The 20,343-nt window shown below is 42.1% G+C and overlaps 2 protein-coding genes across 4 annotated transcripts in view; both read left to right on the top strand.

Moving 5' to 3' along the window:
- Positions 1–2,286: 2,286 nt before the first annotated feature.
- LOC143294003 (uncharacterized) lies at positions 2,287–7,370 on the top strand. Its single transcript, XM_076605396.1, has 4 exons — positions 2,287–2,649; positions 4,367–4,641; positions 5,339–5,749; positions 7,094–7,370. The coding sequence occupies exons 1-4, from the start codon at positions 2,287–2,289 to the stop codon at positions 7,368–7,370; spliced, it is 1,326 nt and encodes a 441-aa protein (XP_076461511.1).
- Positions 7,371–15,597: 8,227 nt separating this feature from the next.
- The window catches only part of LOC143293441 (carbonic anhydrase 2-like), a 38,471-nt gene continuing 33,725 nt past the window's right edge, over positions 15,598–20,343 (top strand). Inside the window, exons 1-2 of one of the 3 annotated variants that reach the window (XM_076604297.1) lie at positions 16,616–16,678; positions 18,409–18,494. The gene's annotated coding sequence lies outside the window, so the exon portion shown is untranslated. Of the gene's footprint in view, positions 15,806–16,584; positions 16,679–18,408; positions 18,495–20,343 lie in introns of those variants that run through there. The other 2 variants (XM_076604295.1, XM_076604298.1) reach the window with 2 other exon arrangements.

Genomic DNA, 20,343 nt, shown 5'->3' with positions numbered 1-20,343 from the left:
TCCGCTTGTGGAAAGTTTTTCAAGACAAACATGCATATTTTCAAAACCACTGATATTAAATGTCCCGTTTTGTACACGTTTTGATGAATGAAAAGTTGTTTTGTTTTGTTTTGTTTTTGTTGTTTTTTGTTTTTGTTTTTTGCTTGCTTTTTGACTCACATGTGTAAACGAAGTGAGTCTATGTTTTAACTCGGTGTTCGGTTGTCTGTGTGTGTGTGTGTGTGTGTGTGTGTGTGTGTGTGTGTGAGCGTGTGTGTGTATATATGTGTCTGTGGTCATCTTTAACATTGACATTTTCTCTGTAAATACTTTGTCAGTTGACACCACATTTGGCATAAAAATAGGAACCATTCAGTTCTTTCCAGTCATCTTGTTTAAAACAATATTGCACCTCTGGGATGGGCACAAAAAAAATATATATAAAAAAAGAAGCCAAATTATATACAAACTGAATTTACTGATTTTTTTTATTTTTAATTCTCTAAATTTGGCACTTTGATCTGATATTCTGGCACAACAACAAGAGCAGTCATTTTTATCATTTTTTGTTCAAACAGGAACTTTTTTTGCTAAGCATGGAAGTTATATGTATTTTGCATGTCTTTGGTGCAGATAGTAGAAAAGGGAAATTAATCCCTAATTAATGCTATGGGGCTTAATTTGCTTTAAACTGATCTTTCTCATTTTAAACATTACATTTTGAAATTATACTCAATACATAAAAAGCTTGTGTGTTTTAGTGTACAGGGCTTTCACTATGTTCATTCGCCCAAGTGGTCTTTTTCGGAAAATACTAAAACCAATACGACGAGTGGACTTCATAGATCTATTGGCTGAGCCCTGAAGGTCACGGGGAAAAAATCAATTGCGTACACATATTTATACATATTCAATGCGCGTGCTCATATTCTTCGCGAACACGAACGACGCCATTTTGTTGCAAGTTGTTGACCTGCCCGTTCAATCCTATATTCAATCGACAATACACGATAACATGTGTTGGAAAGTTGGAAAAGGTGACCGTTAAATATTTATTCAGAGAAAGATTTGTGAACGCCTCATCACTTACTGCCATAAAAATATCCCGGCACAGAATCAGTCGGAATTCACAGTTGAAAATAATACCATGTGAGTTAATACCCTTGAAATGATGAAACGTAAAAATTTCCAGTCTTGACTTTTTTCAAAATGAAGTCCTTTTCACTTCATACGACGTTTAGAAGTACTTGTTCTTGGCTCTACATGTTATTAGTTTAACAAAATACTCAATTTTCATATCAACTTTAAAACTATAAAACTAGAATGAACATAAAAGAGAAATTGAATCGAGCATGTCAACGGGGTGTAACTAAACTTGTACATCTATCTAGATCCAGAGAAAACGGCTAAATGTTGCAGCGTGATTGCGGCGATAGCCACATCTCCGTTACCGCAGACTTAAAAAGAATTTTTAATTGCCCTTAAAGATTTTTTTAATGCCCAAGATACACCCGAATGATATGATTTAAACAGCGTTCTCACTGCGAATACCTCAATCGATTTATCGCCCTTTAAAAAGCATGTTTACATGTTATATTTTTGAATGTCAATTAAGGAGCCACAATAGCGTAATGGGTAAGACAGTTTCTTCTCACCCGAACACGCGGTGTTCGAATCTGCCGTTAGGATTTTTTTTCTTTTTACAGAACACATTTTAACGATTAGATTTTTTTTTTAAAGTGTATCACAAGTGAGTCTTGAAGGCCTTGCCTCTCTTGTTTGTTTGTTGTTTTTGTTTGTTTTTTGTTTTGTTTTGATTTCTGGGGTGGTGTTTTGTTCCTGTTTTTTGTTGTTTCGTTTTACTTTCGCTTTTAGGGGTGGGAGGAGTGGACGAAGTGGACAAAAAAATCGAATGTTTAATACAAATTCTCTGTTGCCTTTTTTTGCGAATTAAATCAAACAAATCCCTTTCTAACATTATAAAATAGGAGCCACATAGAGCCTAATCTTTTTTTTTTTTTCTTTCTTCTTCTTCTTTTCTTTTTCAGATCTGTGCCAACTGGTTTTCCTCTCGGACTGCAACACATTGCACAACATGACGATTTAGAAATAAATTATCAGTGAAGAAAAAAACACCTCTACAACAACCACAAACTGAATACTCAGAAAGCCATTGATACACAAAAGGCGAAACTAAACTACACTCATTCATCAAACACGAAGTTGCTGCTACAGCTCAGTAAACTGACATCGTTGCTTTGTAGTCACACACACACACACACACACACACACACACACACACACAGAATGGCTTCTGCGGAAGCGGCGCCCCCGGATTCGACCTTCCTCGTGTCCTCGACCTTCCACAACGGGACCTTGGCCTTGACCCTGGCCACGACCCCGAACAGCACGATGACGGCGGCGCCTCCCCCGTTGAGCCCCGAGGAGGAGGGGCAGATCGAGCAGTACGCGACGACCTTGAGGGCCCTGAAGCACTCCTACATGTGGGTCATCTTCGCCCTGGGCTTCCCGGGCAACACGTTCAGCCTGCTGGTCATCCTGGGCATGCGCTGGTGGGGGTCCCCGGCCCTTTTCATGGCTACGCTGGCCGTCGTGGACAACTTGGCCATCGTGGTCAAGCTGCTGTTGAATCAGTTCGGTCAGCATAAGGTATGGGGTTGGAGAGTTTGGGAGGGGTTTTGTGTGGTTGTTTGTGTGGGTGGTGGGTGGTTTGTGTGTTGTGGATGGGTGGGTGCGTGGATAGTTGGACGGGTGTGTTGTTGGTGGATGGGTGAGTGAGTGGTTGGTGTGTGTGTGTGTGTGTGTGTGTGTGTGTGTGTGTGTCTGTGTGGTGTGTGTGTCATTTTTTTCTGCATTTTTTTCTTGTTTGTTTTGTTTTGTTATTGTTTGTGTTTTGTTATTGTTTGTTGTGTGTCTGTCTGTCTGTCTGTCTGTCTGTCTGTCTGTCTGTCTGTCTGTGTCTGTAAGTCTGTGCCTGTGTTGTGTGTATGTTGTGTGTCAGTTGAGGTGGATGTGTGTCATTGCTGGGCTCGAACCCGTGGACATTCGTTTCCAAATCGGGTGCGTACCCAGAAGAGATCCAACTGACACAGTCCTTGAAGACGAATATGTGTTTTGAAACGTAGACACTTCTGGTCTTGTCAAAATGAGTCATATTTTGCAAAACCTAAGGTGTATGAATATTGCTCAACAGACCTCAACAAGCACGCGACCACACACACTCTCTCTCTCTCTCTATGTCTCTCTCTCTCTCTCTCTCTCACACACACACACACACACACACACACACACACACACACACACACACACACACACACACCTGCCACCACGACACACACGAGGTGGCCACACATCCCCAAAACACAATCGCCATACCTCCATACCTGCATCATGCACTTGAAGGTAAAGATCGTTCGTTACAGTTTCCTGTTCAGTGTCACCATAAAAGTTAGTGTCCATAGGTGTGTATACGTGTGTGGGATGGGGGGGGGGACTGAGGGGGTGTCAAGTCTATTCGACTTCTGACAGAGCGCCACTTTGCGTCGGAACGCGAACGCTGCCTATTTGTCCAGGGTCACCTGCCAGCGATACTGATCAATAGCTTCACTTTCGTAAAAAGCGTTCATGCACCCCTTCCACCCTCCCACCCTCCCTCGCCCCCCTTCTCTCTCTCTCTCTCTCTCTCTCTCTCTCTCTCTCTCTCTCCCTCTCGTTCTTTTTACCGTCTGTTTCATCTAATCGATGCTAAGTTATCTTATTTAAGGGTGGAAAGACTTCTTTATACCCTTCAGTTTAGTCCCTGTCTTTTAGTTAGGGTGGAAATGTTGCTTTATATTTTCATGTTTGTGCATTTTAGTAAATGTGGTAAAGGGTGGAGATTTTCCTATCTCCCAGGTCAACATATTATGTGCAGACCTGCCAGCGCCCGAACCCCCCTACGTGTGTATACGCACGCAGAAGATGTAATACGCATGTTAAAGATCCTGTAATCGATGTCCGTGTTCGGTGGGTTATGAAGACACGAAAATATCCAGCATACATCAAACACGACAGAGTCATCGGCAAGCCGACGCTGATCGCTGTAACGGAGAAAGAAAAACATATGCAGTCTTAGTCAGCGATGTTTTACTGTTCTTTCACGTGCAAACAGCCATAGGTCAAGTGGGATATAATATTATGTACCACTGTTCTTTCTACATGAACAGGCAGCCATACGTGGGGTATAGTACCATGTATCGCTGTACAGACAGCCACAGGGCAAGTGGGGAAATAAAACCGTGTATCTCTGTTCCTTCTACACGTGCAAGCAGTCACAGGCCAAGTGGAGAAATAAAATCATGTTTCAATGTTCCTTCTGCATGAGCAGGCAGCCATCGGCCATGTGGGCTGTAAGATCATGTTCTTTCTGGGCAACCACCTGGTGGTGTACGCCAACTGGGTTCTGGTGGCCATGGCGGTGGAGCGCTTCTTCGCCGTGTGGCAGCCACTGCGGGTCAACCACATGTGGACGTCCCGCAAGGCGGCGGTCAGTCTGGCCATCCTGCTGCTCATCACTGTGGCCCTCACCGCCCCGCTCTTCGTCGCCGTCACCGTCAAGGACAAGGATGGGGTTCAAATCTGCGGCATCGACTCGGATTATGCGTGAGTGTAGTGTGTGGATGATGTGGTGAATTATTGATTATTTGTGTTTTGTTCATCTTCGTGAATTATAATCATTGGTGTTTTGTTCATCTTCGTATAGCATGTAGGATGTAGGATTCAAATCTGTGGCATCGACTCGGATTATGAATGAGTGTTGTGTGTGGATGATGGTGGTGAATTATCATCATTGGTGTTTTGTTCATCTTCATATAGCATGTAGGATGGGTGTTCAAATCTGTGGCGTCGACTCGGATTATTCATGAGTGTAGTGTGTGGATGATGGTGGTGAATTATCATCATTTGTGTTTTGTTCATCTTCGTATAGCATGTAGGATGGGTGTTCAAATTAATCTGTGGCATCGACTCGGATTATGCATGAGTGTAGACACTGGAGTGTGTGGATGATGAGGCGATTTATGATTGTGTTTTATTCATCTTCATATATAGCGTGTCTTGGGCAAGTCAAATCTGGCGGAGCCCATCCCTCTCTAGATTGAATTTTCTTGTTTGGTTTACCCACCCACCCCTCCCGTGCGGCAGGCAGTACTGTGTTGCATAGTTACTAGAACCTCTGACCTGACTCTAGTGTTGACGAGCACTTGATTGAGCCTTCAAGAAATGGTCATGATTCAATTGTTTGAAGCAGACAATAAAGTACGTTGAACTGTGCTGAACTGAACTGAATGCTGATGTACAGATCCGTCATGCGAGTGTGGCAGTCCGGCCAGGTCATCGCCTACGGGTTCCTGCCCTGCCTCCTCCTCACCACCATCAACATCCTCATCATCATCCTCATCACCCGCGCCCACCGCCTCCACCGCTCCATGACCTCTTCCTCCAAGCAGAGCGGCACGTGCAACACCAGCAGCAGCAGCGGCAGACACGGTTCCACAGGGAACATCCAGCGCCAGGCCACCATCATGCTGGTGGTGACGTCAGCAGTTCTCGTGCTGACCACGACACCGATTTGTGTGTACATGTTGCTGCACAAGAAGTGGGAGCCGAGGAAGGGCACGGTGGACTTCGCCAGGAAAGAACTCATCAGCTTCGTGCTGCGGGTCATCTGCGACTCCAACCACTCCGTCAACTTCTACCTGTACTTTGTCAGGTGGGTCGATCTCTCTCTCTCTCTCTCTCTCTCTCTCTCTCTCTCTCTCCTGGGATCTTTCAAACAGAGACTGATAGATTGTTACTACCAAAAGTGGATTGAACATACCAGCAGCAGCACTAGATTTAGTGTGTACCACACATTCAAAACATCAGTATCCTTGGAAGCTTACTTCAGTTACGAACAAACATATCCGTGACATCCTGATAAGATTTAGATTAGGTATATCCGAACTACAGACACACAAAAAACGTTACACTGCTGTATCAGAGCAAGACCTCACATGTTCATTCTGCCACAATGCTATAGAAACGGAACTGCATTTTCTTTTCCACTGCACAGGATTGAATGACTTACGACAGAAGTATGTTCCTAAAAAAATACACGCTTTATCCGTCGATGACTAGGTTTCAGCATTTGATGCAAGACAAGCATTGCCTCTTTGACATTGGAAGATACATTTATTATGCAAACCGACGTCGTTAATGCTTTTTTTATGTTCATAGTCTACTATAACAAAGGTTCACTCTAACATTGTCCGCACGATCTGTTGTAACGGGTCATATGGCCTATACAATAAAATTCTTGCGTTCTCTCTCTCTCTCTCTCTCTCTCTCTCTCTCTCTCTCTCTCTCTCTCTCTCTCTCTCTCTCTCTCTGTGGCCTTTGTTCTTTTATTCCTATCTTTGGCTTGACGCTGCTTGAACATCAGTCTTACTTACAGCAGCTGTTATTGTCTCTTTGTTGCTTAAGATATATCTTTATATGCCTCCTTTCAATTTCCAATCTATTGTAGGTTTGCGACAATTAATTGTCTCGGCACAACAACGTACAATTAAACAACAGATTCCTCTTTTTGCCATGTGCAGAGTGAAGCATTGCTCCATAATTCCTAAGGATGTATAAAACTTGTATCTGATTATCAGTATTGACATTACATCTTTTTTTCTTTTTATTACACTTTTTTGTCATAATTCCTATAGCAGACTGTTAAACGATTTCAGAAAATTTGGGACAAGCACTGGTGTTTTGCAACGTGTTCTTTGATTGGCATTCCACTTTTTTCTGATGTTGTAGATAATAACCGTCAATAATGTTACCACGAATACATGTATGTCAATTGCTAAACATGGTCTGAACAATTTGTATATTTTGAATTTTTTAATCAGTTTTAGATACAACCGTTCGTGAAGCTAAAATTCTTGAAATGACGTCACCTAAAAGTCTAGGCCAAGGAATGAGAATGAACAATTTGTATATTTTGAGTCTTATATTATCAGTTTTAAATGCAGCCAGTCGTGAAGCTGAAATTCCTGTACAGTCCGACATAACCGTTTTGTTCCAGCGCCCGCAAGTTCCGCTCCTACTTTTGCAAGGCCATGTGCTTCCTGTGCTCCCGGTTCGTGGACTACAGGCAGGGGTCAGAGGCCAACACTCACCGCTTCTCCACCCTCCGCTCCGCCCTCAAGGCCAAGGGCACGGGGTCAGAAGGTCACACCATGGTCTTCGAGCGGAAGTTGATGGAGGAAGACGGATGCCTGGAGAACGGGATGCAGCTGAGATTGTACACGGAGAAAGGCCAGAACGAGTCTGCGAGTTCTGTGTGTGGGGCTCTGCTGTGAAAAACAACGTGTTGTAACAGGCTTTGGTTTGAAAAGGGGGGGGGGGGATTTAAAATTGAGAAAAAAAGGACAGAAAAACAACAATCCTACGAAACAGAAACGATAGAAGAACGCAAGCCTGACCACAACAAATCGTGGTGGGAAGGAAGATCTTGGAGAATATGTGCATGGTTCTCTTGCTGTGAATGCTCAAGCCTACTTGTCCGTTGTGCGGTCTTTGGTTCAGAGACATTACATTCCCTAGTCGGGACAGATAAGACTGAAGAGTGCAATCTTCCTTGGGAACAAGACATCGCGGAGGGAAGAACTGATCACTGAAGCCATGTGTACTTCTCCTCCTGATCGAGCCCTGTGGCCTTTCCCTTGACTGGATTTTCCTTTTGGAGTTCGCGGACTCTGGCTCTGAACCGTTTTTTGTTTTTTTTTCTTTGGGCGGGGAGGGAGGGGGCGAGGGGGGTGGTCGTTTTTGGTTGGTGGCTTGCTGAAGTGTTGTTGTTTTGGGGGTGGGGAATGTTTCATTACTTTGTTGTTGTTGTTGTTGTTTGTGGTTGGAATGTATCTTCTAATCGCAGATCTCTTCAGTTCAAGTGACTGTCAATAAGTTTACAAATGGGGGGCGGTGGGGGGGGCGGGGAGGGGGGGGGGGGCGGCGAGACGAGGCGTTAAGTTGTGTGTGTCTATGCTTTAAGGTATACATTTCCTGTGCGAAAGTTATGCTTGTCTTCTGTGTTTTTTTTATACGTTTGTCTTCTGTACATTATATGTGTGTCTTCTGCGCGGTCAGTTATGTGTCCTGTGTGTGAATGAAGTTCTGTGTATCTTCTGTGCGTTTGAATTATGTGCGTGCGTTAATTTGTGCGTGTCTATTGTGATTTAAGGTAAGTGTCTTCTGTGCATAAAGTTTCGTCACAGTTATGTGTCTATGCGTGATCTAAGTAAAGTGCTTGTGTTAAGTTAAGAATCTTTTCTGTGTTCAGTTATGCTTGTCTTCTGTGCATTCAGATATGTTTGTCTTATGTGCGTTAAGTATCATGTGTGCTTTAAGATAATTATATGTGTTGTTTGACCGTTACGTCATATGTGTCTTCTGTGAGGTAACTTTTGTGTGTCTTCCCCTTTTTGGAGCACTGTTGGTGTCACTGTTGGTTTATCAATGCATATCAAAGTGGTCCGGGTATTTTCACATAACTTCCTTAAAAAATGTCTCTCCCATTCGGATGTCAAAAAAGAAAAAAAAAAGAATGAAAGAAATCTATATATCTACGTATCTATGTGATTGTATGTAGCCGCACTACACATATAGTACAGCAGCTATCGGCAAAGAATTGACTGAACAATAATCACTGTGTTCTGTCCCTTAACTCACTCAGTACAGCCAGTCCTCTCTTCTCCTCTACACAGACCCCTCGGATGTCCAGTGGGTGTCTCAATGACCCAACCTTTAGCTTCCGTCGTCAGAATTGTGGTATTCTTTGTCAACATTCACTTCTTCAGTGTAAGAGCCTTCCGCTTGCAATATTTTGATGGTGGTTATTGGGGTGAAACGCTGTTAACGTCGTCTCTTTCGCCGTTCGTATGGAGAGAGTTAAAACACAGAGAGAGAGAGAGAGAGAGCTGCCATGAAGAATCAGAGCTGCGTTTTGTATTTTGTAAAACGAGCGCACGGGATGCGACACTCCTTTAAAACTTGTTGACACACATAGAACTACTTCTTCTTCTCTTTCTTGTCTCCGTGTGTCTGTGTGTATCTGTGTGTGTCTGTGTGTGTATGTGCGGGCGTGCGTACTTGCATGTGTGTGTGTGTCTCTGTCTCTCTGTCTCTCTCTCTGTCTGTCTGTCTGTTTCTCTCTCTCTCTCTCTCTCTCTCTCTCTCTCTCTCTCTCCCTCTCTCTCTGTTTCTCTGTCTCTGTCTCTGTCTCTCTCTCTCTCTCTCTCTCTCTCTCTCTCTCTCTCTCTCTCTCTCTCTCTCTCTCTCTCCATTCGTCACTTTTCGTTCTATTCATCAGTTTAGTAACGACAAGGATGCACGCATTTCAAATTATTAAGTGCAACCAGCATCAGTGTTGAGTTCTTGGCTGTTTGTAAATGTAATGTGTTTCCTGCGCAAATTGCATTGGCATTTCTGCTGTTGGAGAAAAGATGGAACACGTCTTGAAGAGTGTGCGCTAACCATGACAAACTAACATTATGTGTGGACTCACCATGACAGACTGAATTATGTTGTGTTTGTGTTTCGTCAGTTTCTGGGACCAGCTGAAATAATCACACATGCGTTAAATATGCCTAATCAGTGTCAGACGTGATGTCATATTTTTATCGTTATGATCTGTAAGTATCATATTGTTATGTGAACTGTAGGTAAATCTAAAGAAATATATGCGATGTGAAATATTGCTGCCTCTTAATGCTGATTGTTATGAACCAATGATTATGATGACTGATATTTTTGTTGCTGTTGATGTTGTTTATAGTGGCAAAGCTCAATCTCAACTCAGCGGCTTCTTTATATCCCAGTTTGTTTCTTTTGTTTGATTAGCCAGGGATGTCCTCCGGGGTTAACTTTAACTGATCAGAGCTCCCCCCCCCCTTCCCTCCCTCTCCCACCCCCACTCAACCATCCAGTTGGATTTTACTCCCACCCCCACCCCCACCCCACTCCCACTCCCACTCTCCAGTGGATATTGGGGTAATTCTAGGCAAGCTTGAAATGACCCCCAAGGGAAATATAACCCAGTTAGATTTGACCCTCTTCCCTCTGGTTGAGATTTGCTTGGGGATTTTTATAGAATGGCCCACACATGAACTCATTTCTGCCAATTAAATGTCAACCCTCAGTAGAAAGGAGGGTCATTTACTAATCTGATCATTCAATGAAGAAATGTGAAGCCTGAACCGTGAGGAAAAGCTGCCCCCAACGACATGTGGTGGAAAAGGGTGAAAGTGGCGGCGAGAATCCAGGGAGCAAAAGTCCAGACGGTGAAAAGCCATGGGCATGGCAGGTTTCTCGGATCCGAGGATCATTGAGAAGGTGGTTCTTGGCGACAAACCCACATATGGTTGTGAGGGCAGATACTTGAGCGACAAACCCTTGGCGACAAACCCACATATGGTTGTGAGGGCAGATACTTGAGCGACAAACCCTTGGCGACAAACCCACATATGGTTGTGAGGGCAGATACTTGAACGACAATCCCACATATGGTTGTGAGGGCAGATACTTGAGCGACAAACCCTGGCACACAGCAGGCAAGGAAATCCGTGGGTAGGAGGGCTCTGAAAGCTCATAGCCCCGTCAGTAGAAACATGCCTGCCCTCCACCACCTTGTTGTCGAGAAGGAGATCAATATAAACTAGCCCAGAAGGTCATCCTCACCCTCTTTCCACACAGTAGCTGAGGGTGGTGGGAAGGGGCGGATGAGTCGGCGGAAACTTGCTGAGAGCCACTACGCCCCATATTTCTGCCGTGTTGTTAATCGGAGGGAAGGGGTTGGGTCAGTACAAGCTAACCGACAGCTATCTTTGTTCTTCTCTCCGCCATGTTGTGATTTTGAGAAAAGGGGGGTCAGTGTAAGCTAATACAGAACGACTTTCCATTTATTTCCATTACGATGTAGAGGAAGGGGTGGGGAGGGGAGAACGCAGAGTAAATAAGTCCAGAACGACTCCCATCCTGTATTTCCGCCACACTGTAATGTAGAGAAGTGTCAAGTCGTAGTACTCCATTTCCTTACTTACGTCGCGTGGATAGGAGCTTCAATACAGTATTGAAGTATTCAAGATCATGCACAATATTTATGATCCCCGCACTACCTCTTCCCTTTTCACCTTGGCTAAGTTTGATAACTCGAGGGCACAACTTCAAACTTAACAAGACAAACTCTGTCACTAACCAGTTCCACAATTTTTTTTTTTTTTTTTTTTTACTAACTGTATCATTAATATGTGGAATAACCTTTCCTCTGACACTATCAGTGCACCATCAGTAAACGCCTTCAAAAACCAGATTGACAAAACTTTTAAGGACCATGTATTTTCCATCGATTTAAATCCTTATTGAGTCAGAAATAAATGTAGTATACACTATGCCTTATTAAACTTTGGAACAGTTCACTATACAGTGATCCAAAGGCAAATAAATGGACATTATTACGAGGGCAAAAGGCTTCTAGCTTATAGCCGAATAATTCTGTGATTCTGTGAAGTACAGGTTGTTACAGTAGGACTCCGGACCCCACTTTTCTCAAGGAGAGAGGCTTGGAGAGTGGGGGGGCGGGAGATCAGTAAAGACCCCCTTCCTTTTTAACACCTTGACTGGACCTGTATAAAGACGATGATTTCCAGCTACAGGGCAGGGTTCCAACTTGACCAGCCACACATTACCCCTGGAGTCATTCAAGGATAGCTCAAAATGCACGCATGATCACGCATGCATGCACACGCACCAACAGTCTCACACCCACACCACTAACCCCCCAACGCCAACCCCCACCCACCCTGCACACACATGCACACACTTGCTCAATCTGCATGTTGACATTTATAGATTGCTTTGACCCGTTCAGATGATGTACTTTTTATGTTCGACAATACTATTGGGCGGTTGGGAGGTTGGACTCTTTTTCAACCAAATCACTTTTGATTTTTCCGCGCGCTTTTTTTTTTTTTTTTTTTTTTTTTTTTTTTTAAATCCATATTGCAGTTGTGGTAGATGTCTTTATTGTCGATGAAACGTATTGTTTCTCATGTGTCCGGAAATTTTGGGCTTTTATCTTGAAACTTGTGATTGCGTCTTTAATATTTCAGTGAATTCCACAATGCATCCTATCATAATCGTAGAATTATGTGTTCATGGTATCATTTTTTACCTTGAAAATTGTATGTGTGTGATGTGTGTGTGTGTGTGTGTGCGTGTGCGCGCGCGCGCTCGTGTGTATGTGTTGAGTGTGTGGATGAGATAATAATAAGATAATATCTATGCTTTGTATTCAAGTCAATGACTGTTTGTATTGTGTAACTGGCAACATATTTTGTTGCGAATGTACGTCCGTGTATTTCTCAGTCTTGGACGATCGGCGAGTGTGTGTGTGTGTGTGTGTGTGTGTGTGTGTGTGTGTGTGTGTGTGTGTGTGTGTGTGCGTGCGTGCGTGCGTGCGCGCGCGCGCGCGCACTCGCGTCTATGTGTGTATGGGGAGGAAGAGGGAGGTGGTTGAGATGATAATGAGATAGTATGATACATGCTTTGTATTAAGTCAATGATTGTTTGTATTGCGTTACTGGCGACGTATTGTGTTGCTTGTAGGAGACTTGATTTATTGCGTACGTGACCTGTATATGTGAGCTTGCTCTCTCTCTCTCTCTCTCTCTCTCTCTCTCTCTCTCTGTGTGTGTGTGTGTGTGTGTGTGTGTGTGTGTGTGTGTGTGTGTGTGTGTGTGTGTGTGTGTGTGTGTGTGAATGACAGATTATTAAATGACAGTTTTTAGAAGGCAGGTGATGAGCATGCATATTCTAATCTTTTCTTCTTCTTTTTTTATTGCGTGTGTGTGCGTATGCTAGTGTGCATGCTTGCATGTGTGTATGTTTGTGTGCGTGTATGATATATATATATATATATATATATATATATATATATATATATATAATCCCTGTAACCGAGTATTTGTTGTGCACCGTCCGTTTTTATTTATTCGATAATGTATTTGATCTCAGTGGAGACTAGCGTTCCCATAATGTGAACGATTTGTGTTTTGAGTATACGTGTGATTACTGTACTTAATGGAATGTCCTTGATTGATAGAAGTCTTTGCTTTATACTTTTTTGGGTCAGATAATGAGTCAGCACTGAGTAGCCAAAAACATTAAAATTCAATTTATTTGTAATAATCATTGGTTGATTTCAGCCTACATCCATGAGAGTCTTTTCAATCGCCCGTGAATATTCATATTCTGTTCATCACTTGTCACGTGCTTTACTGACATGTCCCGGCGTCACATGTAGTGTTCAAGTGTTCGTCCGTCACTATCCTAACCCATGTGTTCGCAAGAGATGTCAATGATGTCACATTGACACTTTCTCCTTTGTGTTTTGCGATGCATTCAGGAAAAAAGTTGCTTTTTGCTGTGATGGGTGATTATTGATTAAAACAAATGAAAAAAGGAGTATGTGCGTGGGTTTGTGTGAGCCGGTGTGTGTATATGTGTGTGCGCGCGCGTGTGTGTGTGTGTGTTGTTTGGTTGGTTGGTTGGTTGTTGTTGTTTTTTTGTTTGTTTCGTTTTTGTTTTTTGTTGTTGTTGTTTTGGGGGTTTTTTGTTCTTTTTTTGTTTGTTTGTTTTTTGTTGTTGTTTTTTGTTTGTTTTTTTGGTTTTGTTTTGTTTTGTTGGGGTTTTTTTGGTGCGCAGGTGTGTGCATGAGCGCGTGTGCATCAGTGTTCAGCCGTGTGTGCGCATAAAAATGTGCGTGTGTGTTCTTGCGTTTGTTTGGGATATATATGTTTGTATAATGTGTCCATGAAAACGTGAGTGCGTGTGTGCAAATGTCTATGATGTGCCAGTGTGTGATAATGTGTGTGTGCGTGTGTGTGTGTGTGTGAACAAGTGTTAACTTATACTGATTTGTATGTGTGTGTATGCCGGCATCTAATCGCGTGTATGTACGCTTGGTGTGTTTCTCAGTCTCAGTTGGGCAATGTGTGTGTGTGTGTGTGTGTGCGATCGTGTGTGTGTCACTAGAGGTGTGTGTGTGTGTGTGTGTGTGCGAGCGGGCGTGTCCTTTATTACTGACTATGATACGCCGCTCATTGAAACATACCGGTCGCAACTGACAGCCACTCCACGTAACTCGTGAGTGTCACAGACGGTTTGTATCAGCACGAAGTGAACACACACAAAGCTGAAATTTCATTCATTCAAACTGAAACACACACACACACACACACACACACACACACTGCACTATTCAGCCAAGCAAAACGTGACAACTTGAAAGAACAGTGTATACATATAATTTCGAGAAAGAGATAAAGGACACATCAAGGGGCTGCGAGGCCTGGCTGTCCCGAGAGCCTGAACCATTTCTAACAGCACAACTGATGAATATACAATTCGACAGCTGTAGCAGCAACGGCAGTAGTAGTGGAAGTCGTAGTAGCTGCAATAGTAAAACTGATTTTACATGCTCAAACAGCTTTCTTTTTTCTTTTTCTTTTTTCCGTTTGTTTGTTTGTGTTTGTTTGTTTTCTTTTTTGTTTGATTGTTTTTGGTTTGGTTTTTTTGGTTTGAAGGAAGACAACTTTACTCCGGACATCTCATCACTGCAATTCAGAAATTGGGTAATTACCTCCCTTCTTTTGCACTCTATGTACGCCGGTCTTATTTGGCAATAGATAACACACACACACACACACACACACACACACACACACACACACACACACACACACACACACACCTCAAGAACAGAAAATACAACTTATAACACTGAGCAGGGCGAGCCGGAAAAACGAACGCCAGGGCGACTGGAGTCAGTAGACTGAGTACAAAATGATAAAAAAGTAGCAGCATAATTATGACTGCACGAATCCCAGACACGATCGATACCTACATCGACCAAAAAATTCTTTATATATATATATATATTTGAGAGGCCGCCTGTCAGGCCCAGCAGCAGTTCACCGGCGGCCGTGGCTCGGCCCGAGTCCGGCCGTCAAAACCACTTTGTAGGTATACTGTATATCAGTGTCTTTGATTATTAGTTAGTTACTTACTTACTTAATGTTTTAATGAGTGATGTTTTTAATGTGTGTATGTTTATATACCGGCGGTCAAACCGATAATACTGTGGAGAATTTGTTTCACACAATAATATATTGATTAATTCTAGTAAATCAGAAGTTTCAGTTTCAGTAGCTCAAGGAGACGTCACTGCGTTCGGACAAATCCATATACGCTACACCACATCTGCCAAGCAGATGCCTGACCAGCAGCGTAACCCAACGCGCTTGAAAATCAAATGCTAATATTTGCCAAGCCTTTTACTGTGATAACAAACTCCGATCAGCTTTTTTTTTTTTTTTTTTTTTTTTTTTTCAAGCTAGCAAAGTGAGGGGCCCATGCACGGACGTATCCAAAATACGTCCGTGGGCCCATGCCACTGGGCGCATTCATGATGGGCACTTTTCTGCGTGAAGTCGCTAACAAGTCCCAACGTTGACATTCAAGGTTCAAGGCCAAGGTCATAGAGAAAATGTGTGCGATTGCTCGATTCGTTTTATTTTTGTGTTACACTGTTTTGTGAGTTTTGCTGTGATGCTAACGATGTAAAGCATTCAGTGGTTAAACATAAAAGTGCATAGTCTTCAAGTTTACCTTTTTTTATTCACAACTTCTGACCACACAACCATCAACTGAAGACTGTTTACCGACTTAATTTCTGCAAAAGGTTAGTGGTCATGAGTTCTTTCCCTTACATTGAAAATTTCGTCACAATAATGTGTGTGTGTGTGTGTGTGCGTGTGGTATCAGTCTCGTATCCTTTCAAGCTCGACCATCCCAGCTTCCCCCCCCTCTCCCTCCATCCCTTCAATCATCTCTCCTCTCATTCTCCTTCAGTTATGTAATATGTAGTGTTGTGAATGTCAATTTTTTGTTCACCTATCCATGATTTATACCGTTCACGTTGTGTCGATATAATTACAGCCATAGTTTTTTTTCTTTATCATTGTTATTCATTTATTTATTTTTGTTTGTTTAGTCGTTTAGTTTTCCGTTTCTTTCACAATCGACGTCTGGATGAAAATGAAATGTCTTGCTTACTGTATTATCTCAGAAAATAAATCTATTCAGTTCAAAATGCTCCTCTCTCTCTCTCTCTCTCTCTCTCTCTCTCGCTCACTCGCTCTCTCTCTCTCTCTCTCTTTGAGTGAGTTAGTTTGTGTGTGTGTGTGTGTTGATAGCTCATTTTTCCATGCCCTTACCGTCTCTTACTCTATTCTTGGCTTCCACCCCTTTCACCCTCTCCTCTCCTTTACCTATTCCTTCCCAACGCATCAAATGATCGATTAACATTATTCTGATGTATGTGTGCTGTTTTGTTTGGGTTTTTTTGTTGTTGTTGTTGTTGTTTGTTTGTTTGTATAGTGTGTGTTTGTGTGTGTGTGTGTGTGTGTGAATGCTTTTTATGTTCTTTTTTCCTATGGGTTTGATTACCACCATGCTTATCCTTAGTGTAGACTCTGTTCTGAGCACTTCCACTGGATGAAAATCAAAAAAGCCAATCTGGTAGCCTTGGAAATACAGAATTTTGTCTTATCAGGTCTGAACCCTCTGTGTGTGTGTGTGTGTGTGTGTGTGTGTGTGTGTGTGTGTGTGTGTGTTTGTGTGTGTTTGTGTGTGTTTTGTCTGCTTTCTGTCACAGTCTGTCTCTCTCCCTCTCTTTATCATTATTTCTGTATGCTTTTATATACATATACATGTGTGTGTGTGTGTGTGTGTGTGTGTGTGTCTTTTTATGTGGGGGTTTTTCCCCCTATGCACTTCATTTCATTATCACCATGCTTATGCCTCTCTTCAGTGTAATGTAGTTTAGACCCACAGGTCCACTGGATGTATCAAAACAAAATAAATTAATTAAATTAGATTAAATGAGCCTATCTGATACTTGTGGTAGTACCATCCACCAAGTCATATGAACAAAGAAAGCAGGTGCTTTCAAGACCAGTCATAAACTAGTTTGTAGCTGGTATTTTATATAGCATCTCCATGTACATCATGAGTGGAATTACACATATTATAGTATCAACAATACATGATCACATAACAAAATGGTAACTATCCGGCTTTATTATAGTACAACAGTACGTATTATCTTGGATTTTGTTACGTTGTTATGAAGTAGTATATTGTTTAATGCAACATTTTTACACACTATCAATCTCCACAGGTTTCGTTGTTGTTTTTTTAAGGGTACCATTTCCTGAAGAAGAAAAAAAAAGCTGTGGACATCAGTTCCAGTGAATGTGTTGTTTTTTTTTGTTGTTGTTGTTGTTGTTTTTTTTGGGGGGGGGTTTACTGTTGTATAAGTCTACTAGGAAATGTGTCATACATGGTTTAGTTATATATAATCTGCGTTTATTAAAAATATAATGATAATGTTTGGCTAACAAAATTATGTAGTTGAATATTTCATCTGTTTGTGTGATACCAGCGTTTCCAAATAAAACTAGTTCAATATTCAGCTTTACATTTGAGTAATTTTCACACTTTTCATTCTAAACATTCTCTAAGTCCTTCCAGATATGCTGAGAAAATGTACAGTGCATTAGTGCTGAATTGTGTCTCTCAGTTTTACTGAAGTTGCACATAGTAACTGTATGTCACTGTTTGTTATACCCATTTTTTTGATGATTTTGTTTGTAATCAATCTACCATGACATATTCAAAATTGGAACCACTTCAGTCTTATTTTACATTTTTCACTTGTTTTATACTGGTTTCCCAATTTAGAAAGTTCAACACCTTAACTCATAGAGCCCTGCACCCTAGCATTGCTCTGGCGTCAAAATTTGTCTCATTAAATTTAAAACAGTTTTAATGTTCTTATATATAAATATGCAAAGAATCTACAGAGAAAGGGAACTAATGTCGACAATATTTCCACGTGTGTCCACATGTAATTTGGAGGAAAAAACAAGTAGTATATTTTGTGTTTCATCTGCATAATATGACATGGAAGCCTGCCGAGGCAGTAAACTCCCCAGGGTTGAAAGGGTTAACTGTTGTACAGTGTTACCATTTCAAGCAGTATTGATGTGTTTCTCACTTTCTGTGAGGTGTGTCTGTACTTCAGTTCAATGTCTCATCACTTCCAGTTGATACCTGACATATCTGTGTGTCTGTGTGCATGCATGTGTGTGTGCCTGTTTGCACAGTTTTGAAGCCTACATACTGTATTCCATTACACACTTTTATGGTGTCACTGCGTGATTTTGATTTCTATTGTACTTGTCTTTCTAATTCTGTTTTTGTTTTTGTTTTTTACAACAGCTGGCAAACTACTAAGATGCCAAACAAAAGCGGACTATTATACCAAGCCAAAACAAAATAATGGGGGAAAAAAACAAGTTTAAATGGTATAACTGTGATTGGCTTTAACCCATGTTTTCAGTCTGTAAGGCTAATCAATTTATCATGGCAGGTGGTGAAATTAACTCTTTTTTTTTAATTGCTGTTTTGAATAGAATAATGATATAATTTGGAAATAGATTCTTTTAGTTTTATTATTTGCATAAAAGTATAATTACATCAAATAAAAAAAGTTAGCCAATGAGATTTCTAATAGTAATTCAACAATCATACATGTATGCCAGTATGCATGCAGACATTAATGATGCATATACATGTATTCACAAACATGTGCACACAGACACATATATATATACATATGCACATACACATGCATGTACGCACATGCACATATATATATATATGTATTATACAAAAACAGATTACGTCAAATACCTTTCAATCACTTTTTACATGTCTGTCATTTTGGTGACATGAGATATGGTCAGCAGACACATTGACCACCAAGTGTATATCGGGTGTCCCCCAAAAAGTGAACCGCTTTTTGACTAGTATTTTCTCAGTGATAGATACACCAAATTCATTGAAAATTTTCACAAAGTAACCTTAGGGTATCATCAACAAGTCTGCAAAATATCTAAAAATTTGATGCGAGTATTGTCAAATTCAAAACAGCATGTCAAAAAATCAAATATCAGAGCTGTGCAATGTGACCTTTATCATGTTCATGCCAGCTCCCAGGTGTTGGCATCTGTCAGTCAGTGTCAATCTAAAAATAGCCTGTCTGGGTGTCAAGTCTATAGATTTTTTTATTGTCTGTATCCAAAATCAGTTCTGTCCGAAGTTTCAGTTTGGAAGGATCAACCATGCCTCCGAGTGAAAGTGATAAGGTTACCATTGAAAACTGTTTCAAAGATAAAGGCTGGGGTGGAAGAAGGATCTTCTTTTTTCTTCTTCTTCCTTTATATGACCAACATCATTTTACTGATGATTCTGTCGTAGTTTGGGGAGATTGGAGATTGTCGAAGATTGTGCTGTTGTGAGGATTTAAAAAAATAATAATAATAAATTGGTTTGGTGGCCTGGCCAGCCAGTGCACGTTCAGCATGCACCGACATGATGCCAAGCCTCTGCAGCACCGTGGATGGGGAGGACAGAGGTAGAAAAGTAACTGGGAGGGGTGGCAGGAGGGGGAGGGGCGATTGTGGGGAACGGTGGTCAGGAGGAGGGTAAGGGGGAGGGTTGGGGGTGATGGGGAGGGGGGGGGGGGTTGTTCGAAGTTCTAAAGATGGGAGGCCAGCCTGGACTTGAAGCAGTCCAGTGACTCAGCTGTCACAACCTCCTGAGGCAACTTGTTCCTTTCTGGTATGGTCCTCAGGAAGAACGTCATTTGCCTGTACCGTGTCGTGCAGGTGGGGATGTCGTAGCTCAGGTCATTGTTTGTCCTGGAGCTCAGCCTGCTGTCAGATGGTTTGGGCAGGTATGTGGAGTTAATGGAGATGAGACCGTGATGGAATTTGTAAAACAACTCCAAGCGGGCTTTCTTACGACGTTGTTGCAGGGAAGGCCAGTTGAGAGAGTCAAGGATGGAGTCCACGCATGATGTTTGGTGGTGGCGATTTGAAACCCATCTTGCTGCTCTTTGTTGGATCTTCTCGAGGGCCTCAATCTCGTTTGCAGTGTAGGGATCCCAGACAGTGGCTGCGTATTCAAGAAGCGGGCAAACAAGGGCTTTGTACGCAGTTTCCTTGGCCTTCTTGTTGCCAATCTTGAGGTTGCGCCGGACGAAGCCTAGGGTCTTGCTGGCTTTCTTTGTGATGGAGTCAATGTGAGATTCCCACTGCATGTTGTCCTGGATGTTGACACCAAGGTACTTAGTGGTGTTGACATTCTCCA

The sequence above is a fragment of the Babylonia areolata genome, chromosome 19, assembly GCF_041734735.1.
Source record: "Babylonia areolata isolate BAREFJ2019XMU chromosome 19, ASM4173473v1, whole genome shotgun sequence".
Lineage (NCBI taxonomy): Eukaryota > Metazoa > Mollusca > Gastropoda > Neogastropoda > Buccinidae > Babylonia > Babylonia areolata.
This window is presented reverse-complemented; position numbering and strand designations above follow the sequence as displayed.